The sequence below is a fragment of the Trachemys scripta genome, chromosome 8 (assembly GCF_013100865.1).
Source record: "Trachemys scripta elegans isolate TJP31775 chromosome 8, CAS_Tse_1.0, whole genome shotgun sequence".
NCBI lineage: Eukaryota > Metazoa > Chordata > Testudines > Emydidae > Trachemys > Trachemys scripta.
In genome coordinates this window covers 74,447,623-74,468,154 of record NC_048305.1, presented here as the reverse complement: position 1 = coordinate 74,468,154, position 20,532 = coordinate 74,447,623, and the positions used below count along the sequence as shown (strand labels likewise).

Genomic DNA, 20,532 nt, shown 5'->3' with positions numbered 1-20,532 from the left:
GACAAAGCAAAGTCATAGCAGTGGAGTTGCAGGTTTTTGCCTGGAGCTGGAGCAGAGCCAGAGCACAGCTCCAAAGCCCTGAAAAAATCTTTTAAAATAAGGTGGTCAAACACCACAATGGTGAATGCAGTTAAAATAATACACGTTCTAAGGGCAAAAAGAGAAAGAAGATAGACAAGCAATCTGGAAGCTACACGAGCAGATATTAACTCAGATTACACACACTTGTTTTTGTACCTAAGACACCACAGTCCCTCCCTGCTGTCTGAAAATACAGAGGTGTGTTTCAAAGAGTACAGTTCCCACATAGGTGCCAATTTTTCAGCAGTTATTTAGGTGTCTAAATAGGAGTTGGCCTGTCACGTGCTGGGGTGCAATCTAGACCAGTGAGGGGTTGCATCACCACCTTCCCTACAATGTTGGGTGCCTCACAGTGCTTTGCTGTTGTGGCACCCAAACTGGGCTACTCATAAACAGCATGCAGGTCACACCCGGAGTATCGAGGTATAGCTACAGCCCTGGTCCAGCAATGCAGACTCCAGTGTCAGCAACATACCAGCCACATTCTGGCTTCCAGCAGCCTTGGTTACGACCTGTAGAATGACCTCCACACATGCCCAGTGCTGAATTTTCCCCCAAAGCACGTGCTCTGCACTGTCCAGCCCTCTCCTAGACTGTTCCGATATTAGAAGTTGCTCCCATAAGGGGTCAATATACAACACAACACTGGATTAGTTTTGATTAAAAAATTAACAAGTTTGTTTAACTACAAAAAGAGATTTTTCAGTGAGTACAAGAATAAGGTATTAAAATCAGAAATGGTTACAAGAGAAATAAAGTTAAAATACTTTATATTAGCTAAAACTTACCAACTAGACTTGGTTCAAGATAAAATCCTTATTACAGGTTCCCAGCAACAGTGCTAACCAAATTCTCAGATCAGGAACTCCCCCAAAGTCAAACGGCTGGGCTGGTTTCTTTGTCTTCTTAGGTGAAAGGGAGTAAGAGAAAGAGAGACGCTGGGGTGCTTTTGCCCCTCTGTTTTGTAGTCCAGTCACCCTTTGAAAAGCATTTTCCTGCAGGGCTTTGGAGCGGAACCCAGAGCTGGAGCACGGAGCAGCTCCGGAGCAGTGAAGCTGCAGGTTTTTGCCTGGAGCTGGAGTGGAGCTGGAGCAAACAGGGCTTTTGGAGCTGGAGCGGAGCACAGCTCCAAAGCCCTGTTTTCCTGAGGGTTTCCCCTAGAGTTCCATCCCACAGTCTCATGGTGAAAGAGGTTCCATGCTGTTGCTTGCTATGCAGATTCATCTGTTCCTGCCCTCCTTCCTTGCCAAAGAATGGCCACTTGACAGGTGATTGTCAATCAACTTTGATGATATCTGGCTAGAGGCCTTAGCTTGTCCTTTGTCTTTGACTTGTCTGGGAAACACATCAGTCATAATTTCAGTTTATGTTCATATAATGTAGCTGCACATATGTCACCATGATAATATTGACCAGAAAGCTATTAATTTTCAAATGATACCTCACAAGGTATAGTTTGTACAAAGATTATTACAATAGTGTGCAGGGTATGAATGCAGGGATGAAAAACTGGCCCATCTGTGCTGTTTCAGGCTCTCACTACTACTGTGTCTTTATGAATGCATCCACTGAATGGGCTTGTCTATACTGCCCAGCTTTTAGCGACAAGGCTGTGTCGACACTTTTTCCAACAAAATACTTCCAGCCCTGTGAGCGGCATAAGCTTTGTCGGCAGGAGAACACTCCTGCCGCTTGTGTCGGCAAAACTTTTGTCTTTTGGAGGGGGGAGAGGGGGCTTTTTAAAGTACCCGCGAAAGACAAAAGTTTTGTCAACAATGTCGCAGTGTAGACAAACCTCAGTTTCTCAGAGATAAGGTGCAGAAGCAGAAGCTCAGGGAGGTGCAGGGATTGGGGAGGTGCAGCAGCAGAGGTGCAGGGACTCGGGAGGTGAAGGAGCAGACAGAGGCTTGGGGAAGTGAAGGGATTCAGGGAGGTGCAGGGATTGGGTAGGTGCAGGGATTCGGGAGGTGAAGGAGCAGAGGCTTGGGGAAGCGAAGGGATTCGGGGAGGTGTAGAAGTGGAGCCTCGGGGCGGTGAAGGGACTCGCCCAGCAAGATGGCACTGGAACCCCCTCACTCACACTCCCCCTTCCCCCGGATCTCCTGCACACAGCCGCACCCCCGCCACAGGTGACACGTCTCTCTGCCTTACAGGGGAGTGGCCAGGGGCAAAGGGGAATGAGCCGTGGGGCACTCAGCCTAGGGCACAGGCAGAGGGCCCTCGGGGCCAGGCCGGCCCCCATAACAGCAGCAGCAGAGTCTGACAGCCTGGGCCCGCCCCACACCGCCTTTCCCTCGGAGCCTGCCGGAGTGACAGGAGGAGCTGAGGCCTCCGTACCGAAGCCGGCCTGAGGGGGCGGGGCAGAACACCCGCCCCGCCCCCCTCCGTCCGCTCCCGGCATTCCCTGCGCCAGCCTCCCTGCCTGGGCTCGGTTCGGCTCCGTCCTCCGGCCGCCGCGCTAGCGCCATGGCCGCCTATAGCAAGTACCTGACCGCGCGTCATTCCGTGGTGGCCGGCGCGGCCGCCTGCGTCCTGCTCTGCCTGCTCAAGAAGCGCCGGAGAGCGGCTGCCAAGCACAGGTAGGGGGCGGCCCAGGATGGCAGCGCCGGTTCACGGAGGGGGGGATGGGAGGGTGAGGCGGCAGGACGGGAATGGGGGTGGGGGGGAGGGGGAGTTGTGGCTTTTCTGGAGAAGAGAAGGGGGTGCAGGAGGGGTAGATGGGGTGGTTGAGGGACTGAGAAGGGGAAGAGGAAGTGATGTTCGGGGTAGGAGAGAGAGGAGAAGGGCAGAAGTATGATGTGGAGAGCCCTGCTAGTCTCCCACCACCCCTAGGCTAGGCCAGGAGAATGCTGCAGTTTATTTGTCTTTAATGCCAGAGGGTGATCTCCTCCCCCCTGTGCATGACATGTTCTGCCAAGAAAACCCCTTCTGTGCGGCAGACAAAGCTAACTTTCTCCCTCACCATTCACTCTCCCTCAGTCCACTACGTGCTGCTGGAGAGAGAATTATTCAGAGACCTACAACTTTGAGAGTTAAGGTAAATTATATTCATCCTTAACAAATTATGGGCCCTGTTGCACAGAACGGAGATTGGACTGTGAATAATGTAGCTCTGTTCTATGCTGTATGTTATAATAGTGAAGTATGTTCCATCAGTAAGAAATTCAGGGAGAGGGAGTTCAGGTTCTGTATAGGGTTACCAACTTTGGTTGGATGAATTTCTGGAGGTTTCATCTCATGACTTTATTTTTAATTAAAGATTAATCTTTAATTCCCGTAGACTCCAGAACAATCCTGAAGGGTTGGCAACCCTAGTTCTGTAGCATATGAGGTTGAAATTTTGGTATACTTGTTTTTATATGTCATTGTGTTAGCTAATCTGTGTAGTTGAAGAGTGAGTTGTGTTATGAAGTTTTTCCTGTTGGGGAAATGCAGGGGAAGGTGTGTGATATGCTAGGAATGTATATTAAATTCAACCTGCCCTTTGCCGTCACTCTTGCTGAACTGAGTAATTGAACATGTATTACAGGCATATGGCATGCTTAGCATTTACATAACACTTAACTTCAAAGTGTTGCACAAACATAAACAAATCAGGATGGTGGATCTAGAAGATGAAATGGTTTGAGGCAAGATATACTGTAGTAGGTGTAAATAGCAGCTTTAAGTAAGAATTTAGCAATGATTGAGCAATAATTCCATTTTATTTTGATAAGTGTCTTTCATACAAACTATCATAAAAGCTTCACAATATTAAAAAAATAATTGATACAGTATGTATGAAGAGCTACTAATAGGGCAGGTTCTGAAAAGTGTTTCATGATGATGTTGCATGATGATGTTGCACAATGACAGAAACAATAAGGCCTTGGCTACACTTGCAGATGTATAGCGCTGTGAGTTAAACCTGACTTAGTGCAGCTGAGTAGGGAGAGCGCTGCAGTCTGTCCACACTGACAGCTGCCCAGCGCACTGTCCTGGCCACATTTGCAGCAATTGCAGCGCTATTGGGAGCGGTGCATTGTGGGCAGCTATCCCCCAGAGCACCTTTTCCCATTCTGGCACCGTGGGTTGTGGGAAGGGGGCGGGGGTTTCTGGGTCCTGTCCCAATGCCCCGTGATGCATCGCTTCGCATCCCAGAAATCCCTTTGTTTCCGTCCACCTTTGGCGCCATCTTTCAATGGTTTCTGTGCAGCGCGATCTGTCTGCGGGAAATGGAGTCCGAACTGCTGAGGCATATGCTGACAAGTCTCGCCAGCATGTCATGTTTGGCTGTCGAACTATTCCTTAAGATCCAAAGTGACAGTGAGATTGAGGGTGAGGAGTCCAACGATGCTATCGAGCCGCATAACACATACGACACAAAATTGCTTATGGCATTCACGGACATGCTTAGCTTTTGGGCTCGGGAAACAAGCACCGAGTGGTGGGATCACATCATCATGGAAGTCTGGGATGACGAGCAGTGGCTGCAGAACTTTCGGATGAGAAAAGCCACTTTCATGGGGCTGTGCGAGGAGCTCGCCCTCACCCTGCGGCGCAAGGACACGAGATTGAGAGCTGCCCTGCCAGTGGAGAAGTGGGTGGCTATTGCAATCTGGAAGCTGGCAACTCCAGACAGCTACTGGTCGGTCGCAAACCAGTTTGGAGTGGGAAAGTCGACTGTTGGAATCGTGTTGATGCAAGTTTGCAAGGCCATTAATCGCATCCTACTCAGAAGAACCGTGACTCTGGGTAACGTGCAGGAAATAGTGGATGGCTTTGCACAAATGGGGCTCCCTAACTGTGGAGGGGCGATAGATGGGACGCACATTCCTATTCTGGCACCACCCCACCTAGGATCCGAGTACGTTAATCGGAAGGGGTACTTCTCTATGGTTCTCCAGGCGCTTGTGGATCACTGTGGGCGTTTCATTGGCATTAACACAGGCTGGCCCGGAAAGGTGCATGACGCACGCATCTTTCGGAACACTTGGCTGTTCAGGAAGATGCAGGCGGGACTTTTTTCCCAGAGTGGAAGATCACGGTAGGGGAAGTTGAAATGCCCATTGTGATCCTTGGAGATCCCACTTACTCGTTAATGCTGTGGCTCATGAAACCACCCTACACAGGGAGCCTTAACAGCAGCAAGGAACGGTTCAACTACAGGCTGAGCCGGTGCCGAATGACTGTGGAGTGTGCCTTTGGCTGTTTAAAGGGCCGCTGGTGATCTCTGTATGGGAAGTGGGACTTGGCCGAAAACAGCATCCCCGCGGTTATATCCGCGTGCTGTGCCCTCCATAATATTTGTGAAGGGAAGGGTGAAAGCTTCACTCAGGCATGTATCTCCGAGGTTCAACACCTGGAGGCTGAATTTGCACAGCCAGAGAGCAGGGCTATTACAGGGGTCCAGCACGGGGCTGCAAGGATTAGGGATGCCTTGAGGAAGCAATTTGAGGCTGAAAACCGGCAGTGATATCTGGTGCCCTGCACGAGAGTGAAGTGCAGTAGTTCCAATCTTTAGGAATCAGTGTCTGCTTAGCAGACAAGCAGACTTGCAGTGCCTGTTTATTTCCTGGGCTAAGGAGTCTTTTACTTTATGCAATAATAAAGAATGTTTTCAAAGCCAAAGAATCCATTTATTGAAAAGAAACAAGGGGGTGAACTGGGGAACAGTACAATCACAGATTTGCGTATGTCCTGTCTGGTGTGCTCTGCATTCTGCTTCACTTCAGGACAGCTATACTGCATGGTGATGGGGGTTGAGTGCAGAGGGTAAGGGTCGTGGTTTTCAGGGCTGGGTGGTGAAGATACTGGTGTTGGAGGCAGCGGGTGGTGTGAAGAACACGGAAGTTGGGGAAAGTGGGTTGGAGGTGACAGTGGGGCACAATGGAAAGAGTTTTGGGACAAGGGCTGTGGGGGGGGGGGTGGCGTTTGCGGTACTGCTCCTCTTTCTGCATGGCTACCAGCTCCTGGATAGCATCTGCTTGGCACTCCAGAATGCTTATGAGCCTATCAGTGCTTTGCTGCCGGTGCGCGGTGCTTTGCCGCCAGTGCGCTGCGTTTTCCTGGCGGATCCTGCTTTCTCTCTCCCTCCAGTCCTGTGCTTTCTCATTCTCTTTAATAGATTGCCGCATCACTTCTTGCAGCATGTCGTCTTTGCTTTTTCGCGGTCTCTTCCTGAGTCTTTGCGGTCTCTGAGCAGGCGATAAGAGGGACGGCTGAGGTCTCAAGGTTGATGCAGCTGTATAGGCAAAATGCAACATTTAACAGAGGCAGCATTGTTTATACCAGACAGAGTAATGATTCCCCCCGCACTTAAGGAGTAGAAAACACACAGGGTCTACACAATAGCATAATTTTCCCGTCCGAAACAGAGCACACACATCCCACGGGAGCCTCAAAATGGTGAGTAAGGGGGACTGATTGTTTCAGGGCTGCACTGTCCTCTGGGTTTCTGTGGCTTGGGGAGAGCCAACAGCTTCAGGGGGCACCTACATTGAACACTGTCCCAACATTTTCCACAGGAGTTCGTCCTGGATGATATCTCGCTGCTGAGGGTGACCTGGGAAGCAAGGGAGGGTCTTCTACTGCAATGCGGCTTCCGCCCTAGCCCATATGCAGCTTGCCTGTGTGCAGCAATGGTCCCCCCGCCCCTCGCAGCACAGTGGCATGGACACGTTAGCCTGGCTGGGACAAGGACCACGGTGGCTCTCCCGATAAACCTGCGCAAACGCATTGCACACGTTCTGGATGAGACATTCGAGGAGATTACCGAGGTCGATTACCGCTGTGTGATAAACCACATCGATGCACTATTCTGCATCTAGGCATGCATGCCTAACCCTCCTCTTCCAAAGAGCCCGCACCAAAAAAATTCCTTCCTGAAAAAAAAAAAAAAAACCAGCTTACCGAGAACCTGCTCTTCTGTTTGTCCTCCACCAAGTACCGGCCGCTGCGACTGGCTACCTTCCTCCTGGCTCGAGAACTCCTGGCTGCATGGCTCCAGGGATTCCGGGGTGTCTCCATCCAGCCCACCACCATCACTCCCATTTTCCTCCTCCTCCTCTTCCTCCTCCCCCCCCACCCCCACCGGCTCTGAAGTGTCCATGGTGGTGCTCGGAGTGGAGGTGGGGTTAACCCCAAGTATCGCATCCAGCTCTTTGTAGAATCGGCAGGCTGCAGGGGGAGCACCCAAACGGCCGTTTGTGTCGCGGGCTTTGCGGTAGGCACTCTGCAGCTCCTTCACTTTAATCCTGCACTGCAGGGTGTCCCGGTCATGGCCCCTTTCCATCATGTCCTTTGATACTTTCCTGAAGGTATCGTAATTCCTACCGCTGGAGCGCAGCTGGGACTGTACAGCTTCCTCCCCCCAAACACTGATGAGGTCCATCAACTCGCCGTTGCTCCATGCTGGGGCTCGCTTGGCGTGTGGAGGCATGGTCACCTGGAAAGATTCGCTGATAGCACTCCATACCACGCTGGGCTGAGCAAACAGGAAGGGGATTTTTAAAATTCCCGGGGAATGTAAAGGGTCAGTCACATGGTTGGTTACCTGAGGCCAGGGCAGTAGAGTTTGAACTGATGACCAGAGTGGCTAAAACAGGCATTGTGGCCTCCGAATAGTTCTGGAGGCCATTCACAGTGCATTGGGCGGCCACACTGGTGCCGCAGTGCTGCAGTGGCAGTGCAATACTTGCTATTCCTCTCAGAGAGGTGGAGTACATGCAGCGCTGCAACCACAGAGATACAGCGCTGCAAATGCCTTGTCAGTGTGGACGGGGAGTGAGTTACAGCTCTGGGGGAGCCTTTACAGCGCTGTAACTTGCAAGTGTAGTCAAGGCCTAAGAAAGGGCTCCAGCTATTGTAGGAAGTGGTCAGTTTATCAGAATGACAGGTAAGGACAGTATTTCTCAGGCTATTTTTTTAATTCAGCAAAATATGCCAAAGCTGTTTGAGGTGAAGAGACAAACCTGTGTTTCAAAATTAAAGGGTTTGGGGTCTTATAGGATTTTTGTAGTTATTACTTTTGTTTGCTTGGACAAGTTATTAGGCATAATATTGCTGTGCTGATTTTGTTTGAGGACCTGGAAGTGGTGAGATTGGAGAGGTATTCAGGTACTACAGTCCTAGGTTTTATTACTGTACATTACTGTATATTTATCTAAATATATTATACTTCTTCTGAATGTGGTAAGAAGAAGCTCTGTGTCAAATAGATTTATTTTCATGGGTGTCAGTGAACATGTAGCAGTGGGGATTTAACCTTAATTTAAGAGACTTTCATTTGGAGTGTGTCATTGTGATGCATTGGGTTTTGCCAGGTGTAACCCTAAAAATACTGTTCCTAATGATTAGTTATATACTTTAGAGGGGAGCCCAAATGCTGTTATTACAAGATGAATTAGAATGGTATGGAAAGTGTACACATGTCTGGGGAGGAGAGAACTTCCAACTAATTAAACAGGTGGTTTGAATTAAAACTGTCTGACCTAATTTGGCTCTTTTTCTCTGTCCAGACATCTTCGAGGCCCGTAAAAATGTATCTTGATTGCTATAATCTCATTCTCCACATCCTTGACTGATGCAACCTTGCATTCCTCAAATCTAATCCAAATGCTTCTGTTAAAATAATTTTCATTGCTTGTCACTTTGGTCATGTCACCTTCTCCTCAGTATTCCTTTACTGGCTTCCTCTTTTCTAGAGCATCCAATATATATGTCTCCTGTCTGTACTTTTAAGGCCCCCTACAACTTAGTTAGACCCTATCTAGTAGTTCTAGTATTTTATCGTGCCATCATCTCCAGTCTTTATCACATATACAGCCAATTATCCCACAAGTATTTATGCTTTTTTTCCATGATGTCCCTTTTACCTGATATAATCTTCTACCAAAAATCCATTCATCCACTACCTGTCCTCCAGACAAAAATTTTCCATAAGACTTACTTCAGCTGTGTAGCTGACAGAATGTTACCAATCAAAAGCTAGGCAAATGATGAGTTACACTGTGTGCACCATTAGGCTACCTGAAAGCACACTCTTATTACTATTGCCTTGCCCTGCTTGCAGTCGGTCAGTTTCATTCACCTATTGCATCTTGTCATTAATTTAGGTTGTAAATTACTTGGGGCAGGAGTTATTTTACCAGATTTTTTTGTAGGGCCTCTGAGTTTTTAAACTATACATAATAATCAACAGTAAGCCCTTGTGCAATACTGGAAAAATTCTTTCAAGGTGTGTTGCACCATTTAAATCCTGTGGGGCTATTACACTGGGTGTGTGTGTGTGTGTGTGTGTTTGGGCAGGCAGAGTGGATATGCTGGGAGCTTCTTGCTGGTCCTGAACAGGTCTCTCTAGAAGGGGCAATGGGCTGGAACTACTGATCTCGTGGCTGAGTAACTGAGGAAGGGGTGTGGAGGAGTTGTGACCTCTATTCCAGCCTATAAATTCGTCTTTTTTTTTGTGGGTGGAATTCTTTCCTCTATGTAGATTCTCTGCCAGTACTTAATAACATTGCCTGAGTGCAGGGAAAGGTGAATTTCACCTTTAAAAATTTCTAGACTTTGAAATCCTGTTTGAGGAGTATCATGAAGGATTGTGTAAGTATTGTAAGCCCTAATATAGCAATAAAATCATATAAAATAAAGGTTAGAAAACCATTTTCTTAAGTAAATCAAGGAGGTGCTTGTTTGGAGAGCCAGAACACATGTATCTTGTACAAAGTGTCATGGTACCTATCCTAATCTTGCTGTATGCAAGGCAGTTGCAAAAATGTTTCTTCTCTGTCAACTTTCACCTGCTTTTCTGATGCCTTTGGGATTAAGGGCAAGAGTAAAGTATGACTCAAGTCATATAGTAACATACAAGTTCCTTAAGTGGTGTAATAATCATACGTTGCATATCTTAGTAGGGGAAAGGTAAATTACTACCTTCCAGTTGAATGTGTCTCAACGTTTTGTTTAGAAGATCCAAAAAACTAATGAATGATGTTATAAAACTTAAAAATGTAGTATCATTTAGGAGCATGTGTTCTTTTGCATTGTGATGCATTCTCCTAACCAAACCATGCAGAAGTTACTAAAAAGAAGTGGTACAAAACAGTTTTTTACTGGAACTACTTTTAGTATTCTATATTAATAGCTCTGACTGAAATATCCATATTGTGGAATGTTTACCAATAAATTGCCCAGTTTTTCAATCAGTATTATCCTCTCAGACGTGATTTTTGTTTATCCGGAGTGGAATAGACTTGCTTAGTTTACTTCCAGAGCTGAGGCTATTGCATAAAAATATAAGTGAAGTTGTGGCTTCTGTTAGAATTTTATGAAATGTAGACACCTGTGATGCATAGAAACTGGTCCTATTTGAGAGATTACATCATGCTGAAATGTTTCTCCCCCCGCCCCCCGTACATCAATTAAGATTCGTTGCTGTGAACAAAAATTATTCTAATAATGGTGGTCAGTGCCTGACAGCTGAAAATTGTTGCTTCTGTTAAAGGGACTGACTCTTAAAATCTGTTTTAGCTTTTAAAAGCAAAGTGTTCTATTCTCCAGTGTCAGCCATTGAAATAAATTAAAAAGAAAGTTTGGACAACCAAGAATGAAAACCTGCCTCAGCCCTTGCCCCATATCACCAGAGATCAATAAGCAAGTTTAATCTTTTAGTACTTTGTCACAAAGAAGTCTGATTTTTTGGAATGGCTATTAGTGTAATCAAGTAAATAATTGATACTGAAATAACAAATGTGTGAACCATAGAGTACATGAAAATATTGATAGATACACCTCTACCTCGATATAACGCTGTCCTCGGGAGCCAAAAAAATCTTACTGCGTTATAGGTGAAACCGCGTTATATTGAACTTGGTTTGATCCACCGGAGTGTGCAGCCCCACCCCCCCGGAGCACTGCTTTCCCGTGTTATATCCGAATTCGTGTTATATCGGGTCGTGTTATATTGGGGTAGAGGGGTGTGTGTGTGTGTTTGTGTGTGTGTGTGTATTATATATATAAAAAAAAACCAGTGGCGATAACTCTCAATCCATATACCTACAGGTCTACTTAGTACATACTAACTTTATTGTGTCTAGGCAGAGATCTGTTTTGGTATGGTATAATTATAATATCTGATTGCATACAAACACATCCTGGGTGAAATTCTGGCCCCCTGGAAGTCAATGGAAAAACTTACATTGACTTCAATAGGGCAGGAAGTTTCCGCGTACATTTTGTCATTCATACCACATCTCTTGGGATGTGTCCAACCAAAAAGAAGATGGAGGGATAATATTTTGCAAGATCTAAGAGCTCTTTATCAGTGGGAAAAATATGCCCTTGACAGAGTGACCAACGACCTTCATGTAGAGACAGGGAATAAGTAAGTTGGTCATAAGCAACCTTCTTGTGGTTTCACTTTATTCTTCTACTTGTGGTTAGAAGTCCAACCGTGGGCCCAAAAACCATGTGATTTGTAATATAACAAAAAATGTAAAACATCTTTTGTTTGGTAGTAGGTGGTCCCTGGTCGAAACATTCTAATGGGTAGCTGTTAAATTTTAATTGGCTTTCTAGACATATTTCAAATTAATTCAAGGTGGTACTGGAAGAGTAGAATTCTTTGGTGTTTAAAGACCTGTGAATTCCAATGTAATATAATTATTGTATCCTTAAAGAATTTGCCATACAAGAAGCAATTCATCCCTGAATATTTTACTTTTTGAGATTAAGAACACTGGGCTAAGTGCTATTATTGGATGCACTGGTGTCACCCTCCTTTTAAGTCAGTCACATCTGGGGGTAGAACTGGTAGTGACACTCTAGTTAAGGTTGCCTAACATTTTCCATTATAAGACTGTTTTGAGTTGTTTATATCTTCGTAAAATTTAAATTGGACTGAAATTTTTCAAGTTCGATGTCTGCTTCAGAATGAATTTTTGTGGAAAGTTTCAGCTAAAATGGTTCAACCGGTTCTGGGAATGAGGTTGGGGAAAATACATAGGGAAAACAATGTTAAAAATGTTTACAGTTATTAAGACGCTCTAGTGCCTTTATGTTTTGTAGGAGGAACGTAAAATTTGATGCCCTATTGTCAGGGATATACCTTTCACTATTCCCACGAAATATGGCCAAATTTGGCCGCCTTATAACTCTTTATGCAAATCATAATTTTCAGTATTACTAGAGTTTTGGAGGCCAGCAGCTAATTTTCCAAAGATTCCTTCTGTACTGACCATACTCCATCTCCACACAGCTCCTGCATGTCAACAGGACTAAGCATACTTCATCCCAGAGTTACAAGAGCCGAGCAGGACTTCTGCGTTTGCTCCTCCTGAATGTTCGGTGGCACTGGGAATGAGAACTGAAATCAAGGAGACTCTCCTGTGCTCTCACTGCTCCATACTGGTGCTCAGGCAGTGTGGAGAAGGAGAAAGGTGCCTATATGGAATGCAAAGTGGGGAGGCACAGAAGCTGTCTGGGAACAATATGAACAGAAGGGAACATGGACTGGAGCATGGAAAGGGCTAGGATAGGAGCAGAGGGGTGGAATAGGGATAGGCTGCTAGAGTATAGGGGCAGAACATTCTATAACCATTGAGCACACTCCCTTCCAGAACCTGGAATTGACCCAGGATTCCTGAGCCTAACATTTCTTTATCTCTAGCAAATAGCTGTGAAATTTACCAGCAAAACTTGACTTCTCCTTGTAGTGGTTGGGCCATCTAGAGCAGGGGTGGCCAACCTGTGGCTCAGGAGCCACAGGCGTCTCTTCAGAAGTTAATATGCGGCTCCTTGTATAGGCACTGACTCCAGGCCTGGAGCTACAGGTGCCAACTTTCCAATGTGCTGGGGTGTGCCACTCACTGCTCAACCCCTGGCTCTGCCATAGGCCCTGCCCCCACTCCATCCCCCCCTTCCTCCTGAGCCTCCTGCACGCCACAAAACAGCTGATCAGGCGGTGTGGGGAGAGATGGGGAGGCGCTGATCAGCAGGGCTGCTGGTGGGTGGGAGGCTGATGAGGGGCTGCTGATGTATTACTGTGACTCTTTGGCAATGTACATATATTTGGTAAATTCTGGCTCCTTCTCAGGCTCAGGTTGGCCACCCTTGATCTAGAGGATAACAATTTACTAGTCCTATGGGTTTTTTAGCTCAAGTGGTAAAGGTCTGTTCTGTAGACCTGAAGGTCCCAACCCTGCTGATGATGCATAAGGTAGGGGATAAGTATGGTTCCATGCTGGAATTTCTGTTTTTTCCGTTTGCTTTCCTAAAGGTTTAGGAAATTAAAATCCAAAAAATGGCATTAAGAAAATGTTATGGTTGAAAAGTGAAACACTCAGAAGTTAAGAAATACCAAAATTAAGGTTGCCTATACAGCAGTATGTAATCAAAGACTATATCCTAATGCCTAATACACCAGGAGACCAAATTAAGATTGTACAGGCAACCTTAGTTCAGTCATTTCCTGTTTGACTTTGCAACTGTAACTTTAACATTTTTAAAAATGTAATAGCTACTAATCTGATTGTTTCTAAAGTTATTTAAGAAATATAGTGCTTGGGAACTAAATTGTATACTCAGCAGAGCAGCTATGTAGCTTCTGAGAACTGCCTAGCATTTCTCAGTGCTATACAATAAAAAATAAATAGATTGGTCTCCCTCTTTAGATCCCAGTGTTCTTACATCACTGTAAAAGCTTCCTTACAAAGCAATATGGATTGAAACACTGCTGCTAGAACACCACTAACCCATCCTTTCTCTGTGAAGAGACCTTTGAAAGTGATTGTATGATGTATTTGTAATACGAACAAACACCTGCTGTAGTTCAGGTGAAAAACAATATATACTCCTGCTGTTGACCTAAAACACACTTGGAGCCGGGTCATCTTAGTTGAAAGGTAATGTATTATCTGATTACACTACTTATGCTCTCTGATTACAATGTGATCAGCATACCACATAGAAAAAGAAGCCTGGAAAAGCAAAAAAATGTTCAGCGCTTGTCTACTATAGAAATAAAATCTCTTAAAGAAACTTGATATTGATTCTGATGTTTCAGGTAATGAGAATTGTTCCTCTTTGTGTGTGTGTGTGTGTGTGTGTTTAGTAAAACTTAGTTGAGTAAAAATACATCAAAAGAAATATATTTTACTTATTGAGTGCTGATAGTTGATTGGTTTAGTCAACACTAACTTGAGTTAGTCTGGTCTGGAAACATCTGCGTAATCATAACCCAACTCCTTAGAGCGCTCTGACTCTGCATTTATTGTGAACTTTGGAGTTCTCATTCAAAGAGTACTAATGCACATTGAGCACTTGATGCAAATTGAGCTAGTGCAATCTGTTCATGTGCAGGTATTGCTGCTGCATGCTACTTTGATAGTCCTCCAGCAGCTATCTACACTGCTTTGAGAATATTGATGACTGAGCTGTGTGTTTACCTGTGTGCCTTCCACTGCTCTGGGGCCAAGCTGTCCAGATGGCCCCTCCCCTGCTTAAAAGCAGGCCCAGTCTCAGGATTGGTTTATTTGCTTGATATTCCTCTAGCACCCTTTACAACATGCCTGGAGCAGTTGCTTAGAGCTGCTCTGAGACCCTAGATTTAATCGCCATCTGGGGAGAAGCAACGGAGCAGGAAGCTCGTGGGCCCAGAATAAAGATGGGTTCGTGGACATTGCTAGTCAACTGTTCAAGAAGAGTCACCACCAGGATGTCTTCCAGTGCCAGATAAAGAGCAAACAGCTCACGAGAACTTGTATTAAAACCAGGGATGGTAGGAAACTGTCTGGCCGTGGATATATAACCTGTCAATTTTTTGAGGAGGTGGACAGGATTTTATATAGTTAGACCACTACTAAACCCAAGGAGGTTGTGGACTCTGCCCTCCTCTTCTCTCTCCACCCCTCCCCCCGCTTATTACATTTCCTGTGACTGCTCCCTGATTTTTTTTATTTAAAAATGCTGCCCCTCCTCGCACTATCTAAAGGCATTGACCTCCCGCAGCAGTCCCCTCCTCTTCTGGCACTGCAGCCCTTATCCTTGCCCTGTGCAGAGCGGAGGGGGCAGGGGGCTGGAGAGGAAGCCTGGTTTGCACTCGCCCCAGAGCAGTGGTTCCGATGTCCCACAGGCTAGGCCTGCTACCCTGCACTCACCCTTCAACGATGGCTCCAGGTATTGAGACCTGGCATGTGGGGTTGTAACACTGTTCATGTTTGCCCCTCTTCCCCCTGTCGTGACGGAGGGTCAGGTGGGTCTGACTTGAGTGGCAGGTGAGCTGGTGCAGGGTTGTCACAGACAATCAGGCAAATCACTCTGACTTTTTTCCTGCCATGACAAACATGCAGCCTTAGCCATGACCATCAACTGTCTACAAGCCCGTGTCATGAAGAGCACATACCCATTTATCTATCTCGGAGGGAAATCAGAAATGCATGTTAAAAATGTATTCTTGCCTCTCTGGGAAACAGTAACCTCTTGTTTGTTTTCCATACTTCTCCTGCCATGGCATCTGCAATGGCTAGACCTCCAGACAGGGCTTTTATCAGTGGCTGAGCAGCTGTCTAACCCAAGGGGGAAGAAACAGAGAATGCAGGATGACGTGTTTGGAGATCTCATTGCAGATTTCCTTCCCCCCCATTCCCCCAAATGAAAGCAATGGAGAGCTGGAGATTGTTTTTGAGGTCAGAGAGGGGAAAAAGAAAAGCAACTATCCAGAGAGAGTTGTAGTGGCCAGAGACAGCATTGCACTGGCCAAAGACACTAATTAAAGAGGGACAAGCAGAGGCAGTATGGAAGCAGAATGCTCTGCTGGAGCACATACTGTCTATTGGCCCACTGTCAATCTAGTGCCCTCAATCAGGACCCAGACATATTCTGCACAACAGATGTTTCCCACTGTACCCCTTGTGGCAAATTGCCGGTACTACTACGATGGGTCTCACGCTTTCTCTTCTGGGGGGGGGGCGGAGGGGCTCAGGGTGCCATTTCTTGCCCCTGAACTGGGATATTAAATGCCCCACTAGTGTCCTAGAGGAGGGGAGTGGAGAGGGAGGGACCCGGGCCCACCCTCTACTCCGGGTCCCAGCCCAGGGGCCCTAAGGATAGCGGTAAACCACTTGAACTAGCAGTTCCTTCCCCAGGGCTACTTCCCTCTCCTGCCCTTCAGCTTGTGGGGGCTTCCTGCCCTCCCTCTGCACAAGCCAGGTGTCCCTTTACCTAGGGTCGTCTTAGCCCACCGCAGCACTTCTCCAAACTTCCCTCTGCTGCCCTCCAAACTGCTGTCTGCTCCAACACCAATCCACTTCTAGTCCTTCAAAGTGTTCTCTGCTCCAACTCCTTCCCCTGTCTGATTGAAGCAGGGGTTTTTTATCAGGTGACAGACTTCAGGTGCTCTAATTGGCTTCAGGTGCTCTAATTAATCTATAGCAAACTTTCTTCCCTCTACAGGGAATAAGGCTCCCTTCTAACCCTCTCCTGCTGCCCTCTGGCCATGCTGTATCACACCCTACAGCCATGCTCCCTTTCTTTCCCTGGTTCCAGCTCAGGGCAGCGAGGACAATTGCACGTGGGATCCCAGTTCATTGAATCATCAAACATCCCTGATAACTTTGGGCCCCAACACTCAACATAAGAACAGCCATACGGGGTTATAGAAATATAGAATCTTAGGGTTGGAAGGGACCTCAGGAAGTCCAATCCCCTGCTCAAAGCAGGACCAACACTAGCTAAATCATCCTAGCCAAGGCTTTGTCAAAGCCAGGTCTTAAAAACCTCTAAGGATGGAGCTTCCACCACCTCCCACGGTAACCTATTCCAAAGGTCCATCTAGCCCAGTATCCTATCTTCCGACAGTGGCCAGTGTCAGGTGCCTCAGAGGGAATGAACAGAACAGTGATCAAATGATCCATCTGCCTTCGCCCGTTCACAGCTTCTGGCAAATAAAGGCTAGGGACACCATCCCTGCCCATCTGGCTAATAGCAACACCGGAAGGGAGAAGAATGAGAAGAGGCAGAGGCAAGAAGTATAGTTGCCTAGGAAATGGAGACACTCCTCCCCTCTCCCCCCTTACCATCCACTACACTGTTTAACTTTAAGATGTTTCTTTGCCGTTCTAATCAGGTTTATTTTTGATTTATGTATAATAAATTGTTTAATAAAAACGGTTAGAAATTCATTCACAAAGAATCTGCAGTGCATGGTGCAACAGAGCAATTGCCTGTGATAAGCTTGAAAGACCATATTGTGTTAAGTTTTTGTATTATTGTGGGCTATGATTGTATGTAACCTCTTTAGAAGGGAGATGTGATAGATGTAAGACCGAGGAGTTCAAAATACTATATTGAAAATGTGTCAGACAAGTAAAGCCTTTTGAGACAATAAGTGTTAAGAAGATTTCCTGGGGAATCTCTAGGCATAGGTTAATGCAAATTACCCTGTTCTGGTTATGCAGAAACCTAGTCTTTTGAAGATGTGCCCTGAGAAGAGGGTGATTGTCTGCTTATTACCTGTTACAGAGGGCCAAGGTCAAAGGCCCAAGCTATATAAAGAAATGGCGATCTGCCCAGCCTGGATCCTAGTTCTGGATCTAAGAGAGATGAACTTGTAACCACAGGGAAACCTCACTTGTGGGTTTTGAAGGACTAAAAACATACCAGAGCCCTAGGTTGGAGTTAAAGTGACCTCTGATAAGCTTTTTAGCATGTGTGTAGATTGTTTTAATATTGTTTAACATATTGTATACATTATATATACTAAAACAAGATAATATTGTTTTAATATGTTTAATGCTTTTACCTTGAGAATAAATGTGCCTGCTTAGAAGGATCTGTGTGTTTAACTGTGGATATAGTTGATCATAGTCTTTGGAGAAAAAGCCAAGCTCAGGCACTGGCCTGTTTAGGCAGACTGGCTTGCTAGGGATATCACAGTGTAAATCAGGGAACTGTGCAGCATTAAAATTTCCAGTCAGAAGGGAGTGAAACATAGGTCTCCACACAGGAGAAGGCTGGGAGATGGAAGCCTAAAGCAGGTGCCCTTAGTGGACTACAGAGGGGGAATACAGGTGCAAGTGCCCTGAAACTGAGACACTTGATACACACACAAAATTACTGCTGGGGAATTTTGTGCCACTGTGCAATGCAGAAATGAACGTTGTGAGTGCAAAATCCCCCTCCATTTCCCCTCCCCCCCCCGCCAAATGGGATACAGAGATGTTGGCTGCCACTAGGGTCTGCTTGACCTATCACAAATAGAAGATAAAGCCAGGGGGTGCGGCAGGGAACTGGAGTGTTCCTAGCAGCTGCAGTTCCCGGCATGTGCTAAAGGAAGGAGGTGGTGTCACTCTGCAAGCCCGGGACCCAGCATCAGACTGTTTTTCCCTATGGATCCTTGGGCTCTGGGGGCGGGGGTAGAGGGTATGAGCATCTGGGCTGTGGGTGGGAGTCCGCAGCTGGCCTCTAGAGAGTAGGGGATGTGAATGTCTGGGTTGGGGTGGGGGGACGCAGCTAGGCTCTGGGTGGGAGGGGATGAGAGTGTCTGGCCCCCCCGGCTGTGCTCTGACAGGGAGGGGGCAGAGAAACAGGGACTGGGCTGTCATAAGGGTTTCTTTAACTCTACTCCTGGGGGAATTTTTGCCTGTATCTGTATTGTTATAGACATTTGCTGACAGATATTTTGGAAATATTTTGTCAAAATAACTGAAACTGGTGTGTTATATAGAGTTATTTTGACAAATATAATTTGCAGAATTTTGTAGAATTTTAAAATGTGCACAGAATTTTTAATTATTTGGTGTAGAATTCCCCCAGGAGTAAAAATTTAATTTTTGCATACAAAAGTACAAAGCCACAGACACAAGCTAAAAGGAGTGCCACAATGTGCTACTTCTACCACCCATAAAGGAAACTGCAATTCTTGCAATCCATTTCTCTTCTTCCCCTCCCCATGGTTAACAGCTGGATGTACAGCTGTACACTTTCAAGCCTGATACTCAAAGTAAACTGTGGGACTATACCTAAGTTTTATGTATATTCCAATGCAGAAACAAAGGCAAGTTCCAAAACACACTCACAAATTCAGGAAGTGGCTTTTCCTCCTGTAAATATTTCAGAACCACTGTTGGCACAATATAGTACTTAAGCGTTTGATCTACTTGCATAGTTTGGAAGTGAATATGGTTTTTCAGGGACATTGAAAACCTTTCAGCACTCAATTCAGAGCTTTGCGAGTTGGTTTCTCATTAAAAAGGACATCAATTTGATGGAGTCAGGTTACTTTCTAAATGCAACTTATTTATTTATGCTGTATACACCAGTCCTTGAACAGAGGTTGTCACAAACAGTGTGAAGGCAATCCCCTTTCAGAAATCTCAATCCAAAAACTGATGCTTGGTTTGCAGGAAATAACTGAAATATTGAGAATAGAGTAAACACTCCCACTGTTTGCAGCAGGCCTCCAAAATAACTTGCATCACAAAATTAGCAACAATAAATTTTTCTCCCCAGTGTGTGCACTGTTCGCATCTAAGAAAAAGAACTTGTAAGACTAATAGCACCGTCTGGTGACCCTTGCCATAATCTGTATCCCTCTTCCTTGGCCCACAATCAATAACAATTACTCTACACACCATGCCTCTCCCTATGAACACTTCTGATTAATAGCAACATATTATAGTAGTTCACAAATCCAATATGTCAAACAGTCCTTAAATGGTTAAAGTTTTAAAGAATAAACATCACCCAAATCAAACCACATAAACTAGGAAATACAGCATCATCCTACAGAGAGCAGAGTTAAAGTTGTCTAGATGGCTGCAACACCCAGTATTGCAATAACTGTTGACCTTTTTTGCGGTAAAGACTGTCTGGGTGTGTCCATTTGGGAAGGTGATTTGAGTAGTTGAGTATGGCTTTATTCCATACTTCCTGATTTTTGTGGTTTTGAAGTGGGTGTTATTTGCCCGAAGCAACTGTACAATACTTAATGACTTTGTTTAATGCTTTTGTCTGCTGTCAACATTTATTTAATTATAGACATTTCTGTGGCACTCATCACCAAAATACCTGAACACCTCATAATAATTGTTTACATCTAAATTATGTCAAGAAATAGATCTCTTCTTCCTTATCCATTTGACATTTCTCTACAGAGTAGAGTGAGGGTGAATTCCTTTTGTGTAAGTATAACTACTGCATAATTGTCGAGGGAAGTCTTTTTGTTTATATGTGTATGTTGCACCTTGCTTTGCAAATGGTGAGACTGTGGCTTGACTTGCGTGCAAGTTTGTTCCATAATTATAGACTCTTCATTGAAAATACCTTTCTCTCTGCCACTGCCACAAGACATACTGTAAATTCCGCTTATTAGCAACTTCTCTGTTGCCAGCAAAAAGTTGCTATTATCCAGCAGTTGCTAATAAATGGAAGGCCAGTTTGCAAGGCACCAGCTAGGGAAGGAAGCGCTGGGATGTG

At 45.6% G+C, this 20,532-nt stretch overlaps 1 protein-coding gene across 1 annotated transcript in view; it reads left to right on the top strand.

The window, feature by feature from the left end:
• The first annotated feature begins 2,470 nt into the window (after window positions 1-2,470).
• The window catches only part of ABCD3 (ATP binding cassette subfamily D member 3), a 72,340-nt gene continuing 54,278 nt past the window's right edge, over window positions 2,471-20,532 (top strand). The window contains exon 1 of the mRNA XM_034778556.1: window positions 2,471-2,660. Coding sequence (XP_034634447.1) covers window positions 2,548-2,660 — 113 coding nt within the window. The 5' untranslated portion in view covers window positions 2,471-2,547. The remainder of the gene's footprint in view (window positions 2,661-20,532) is intronic.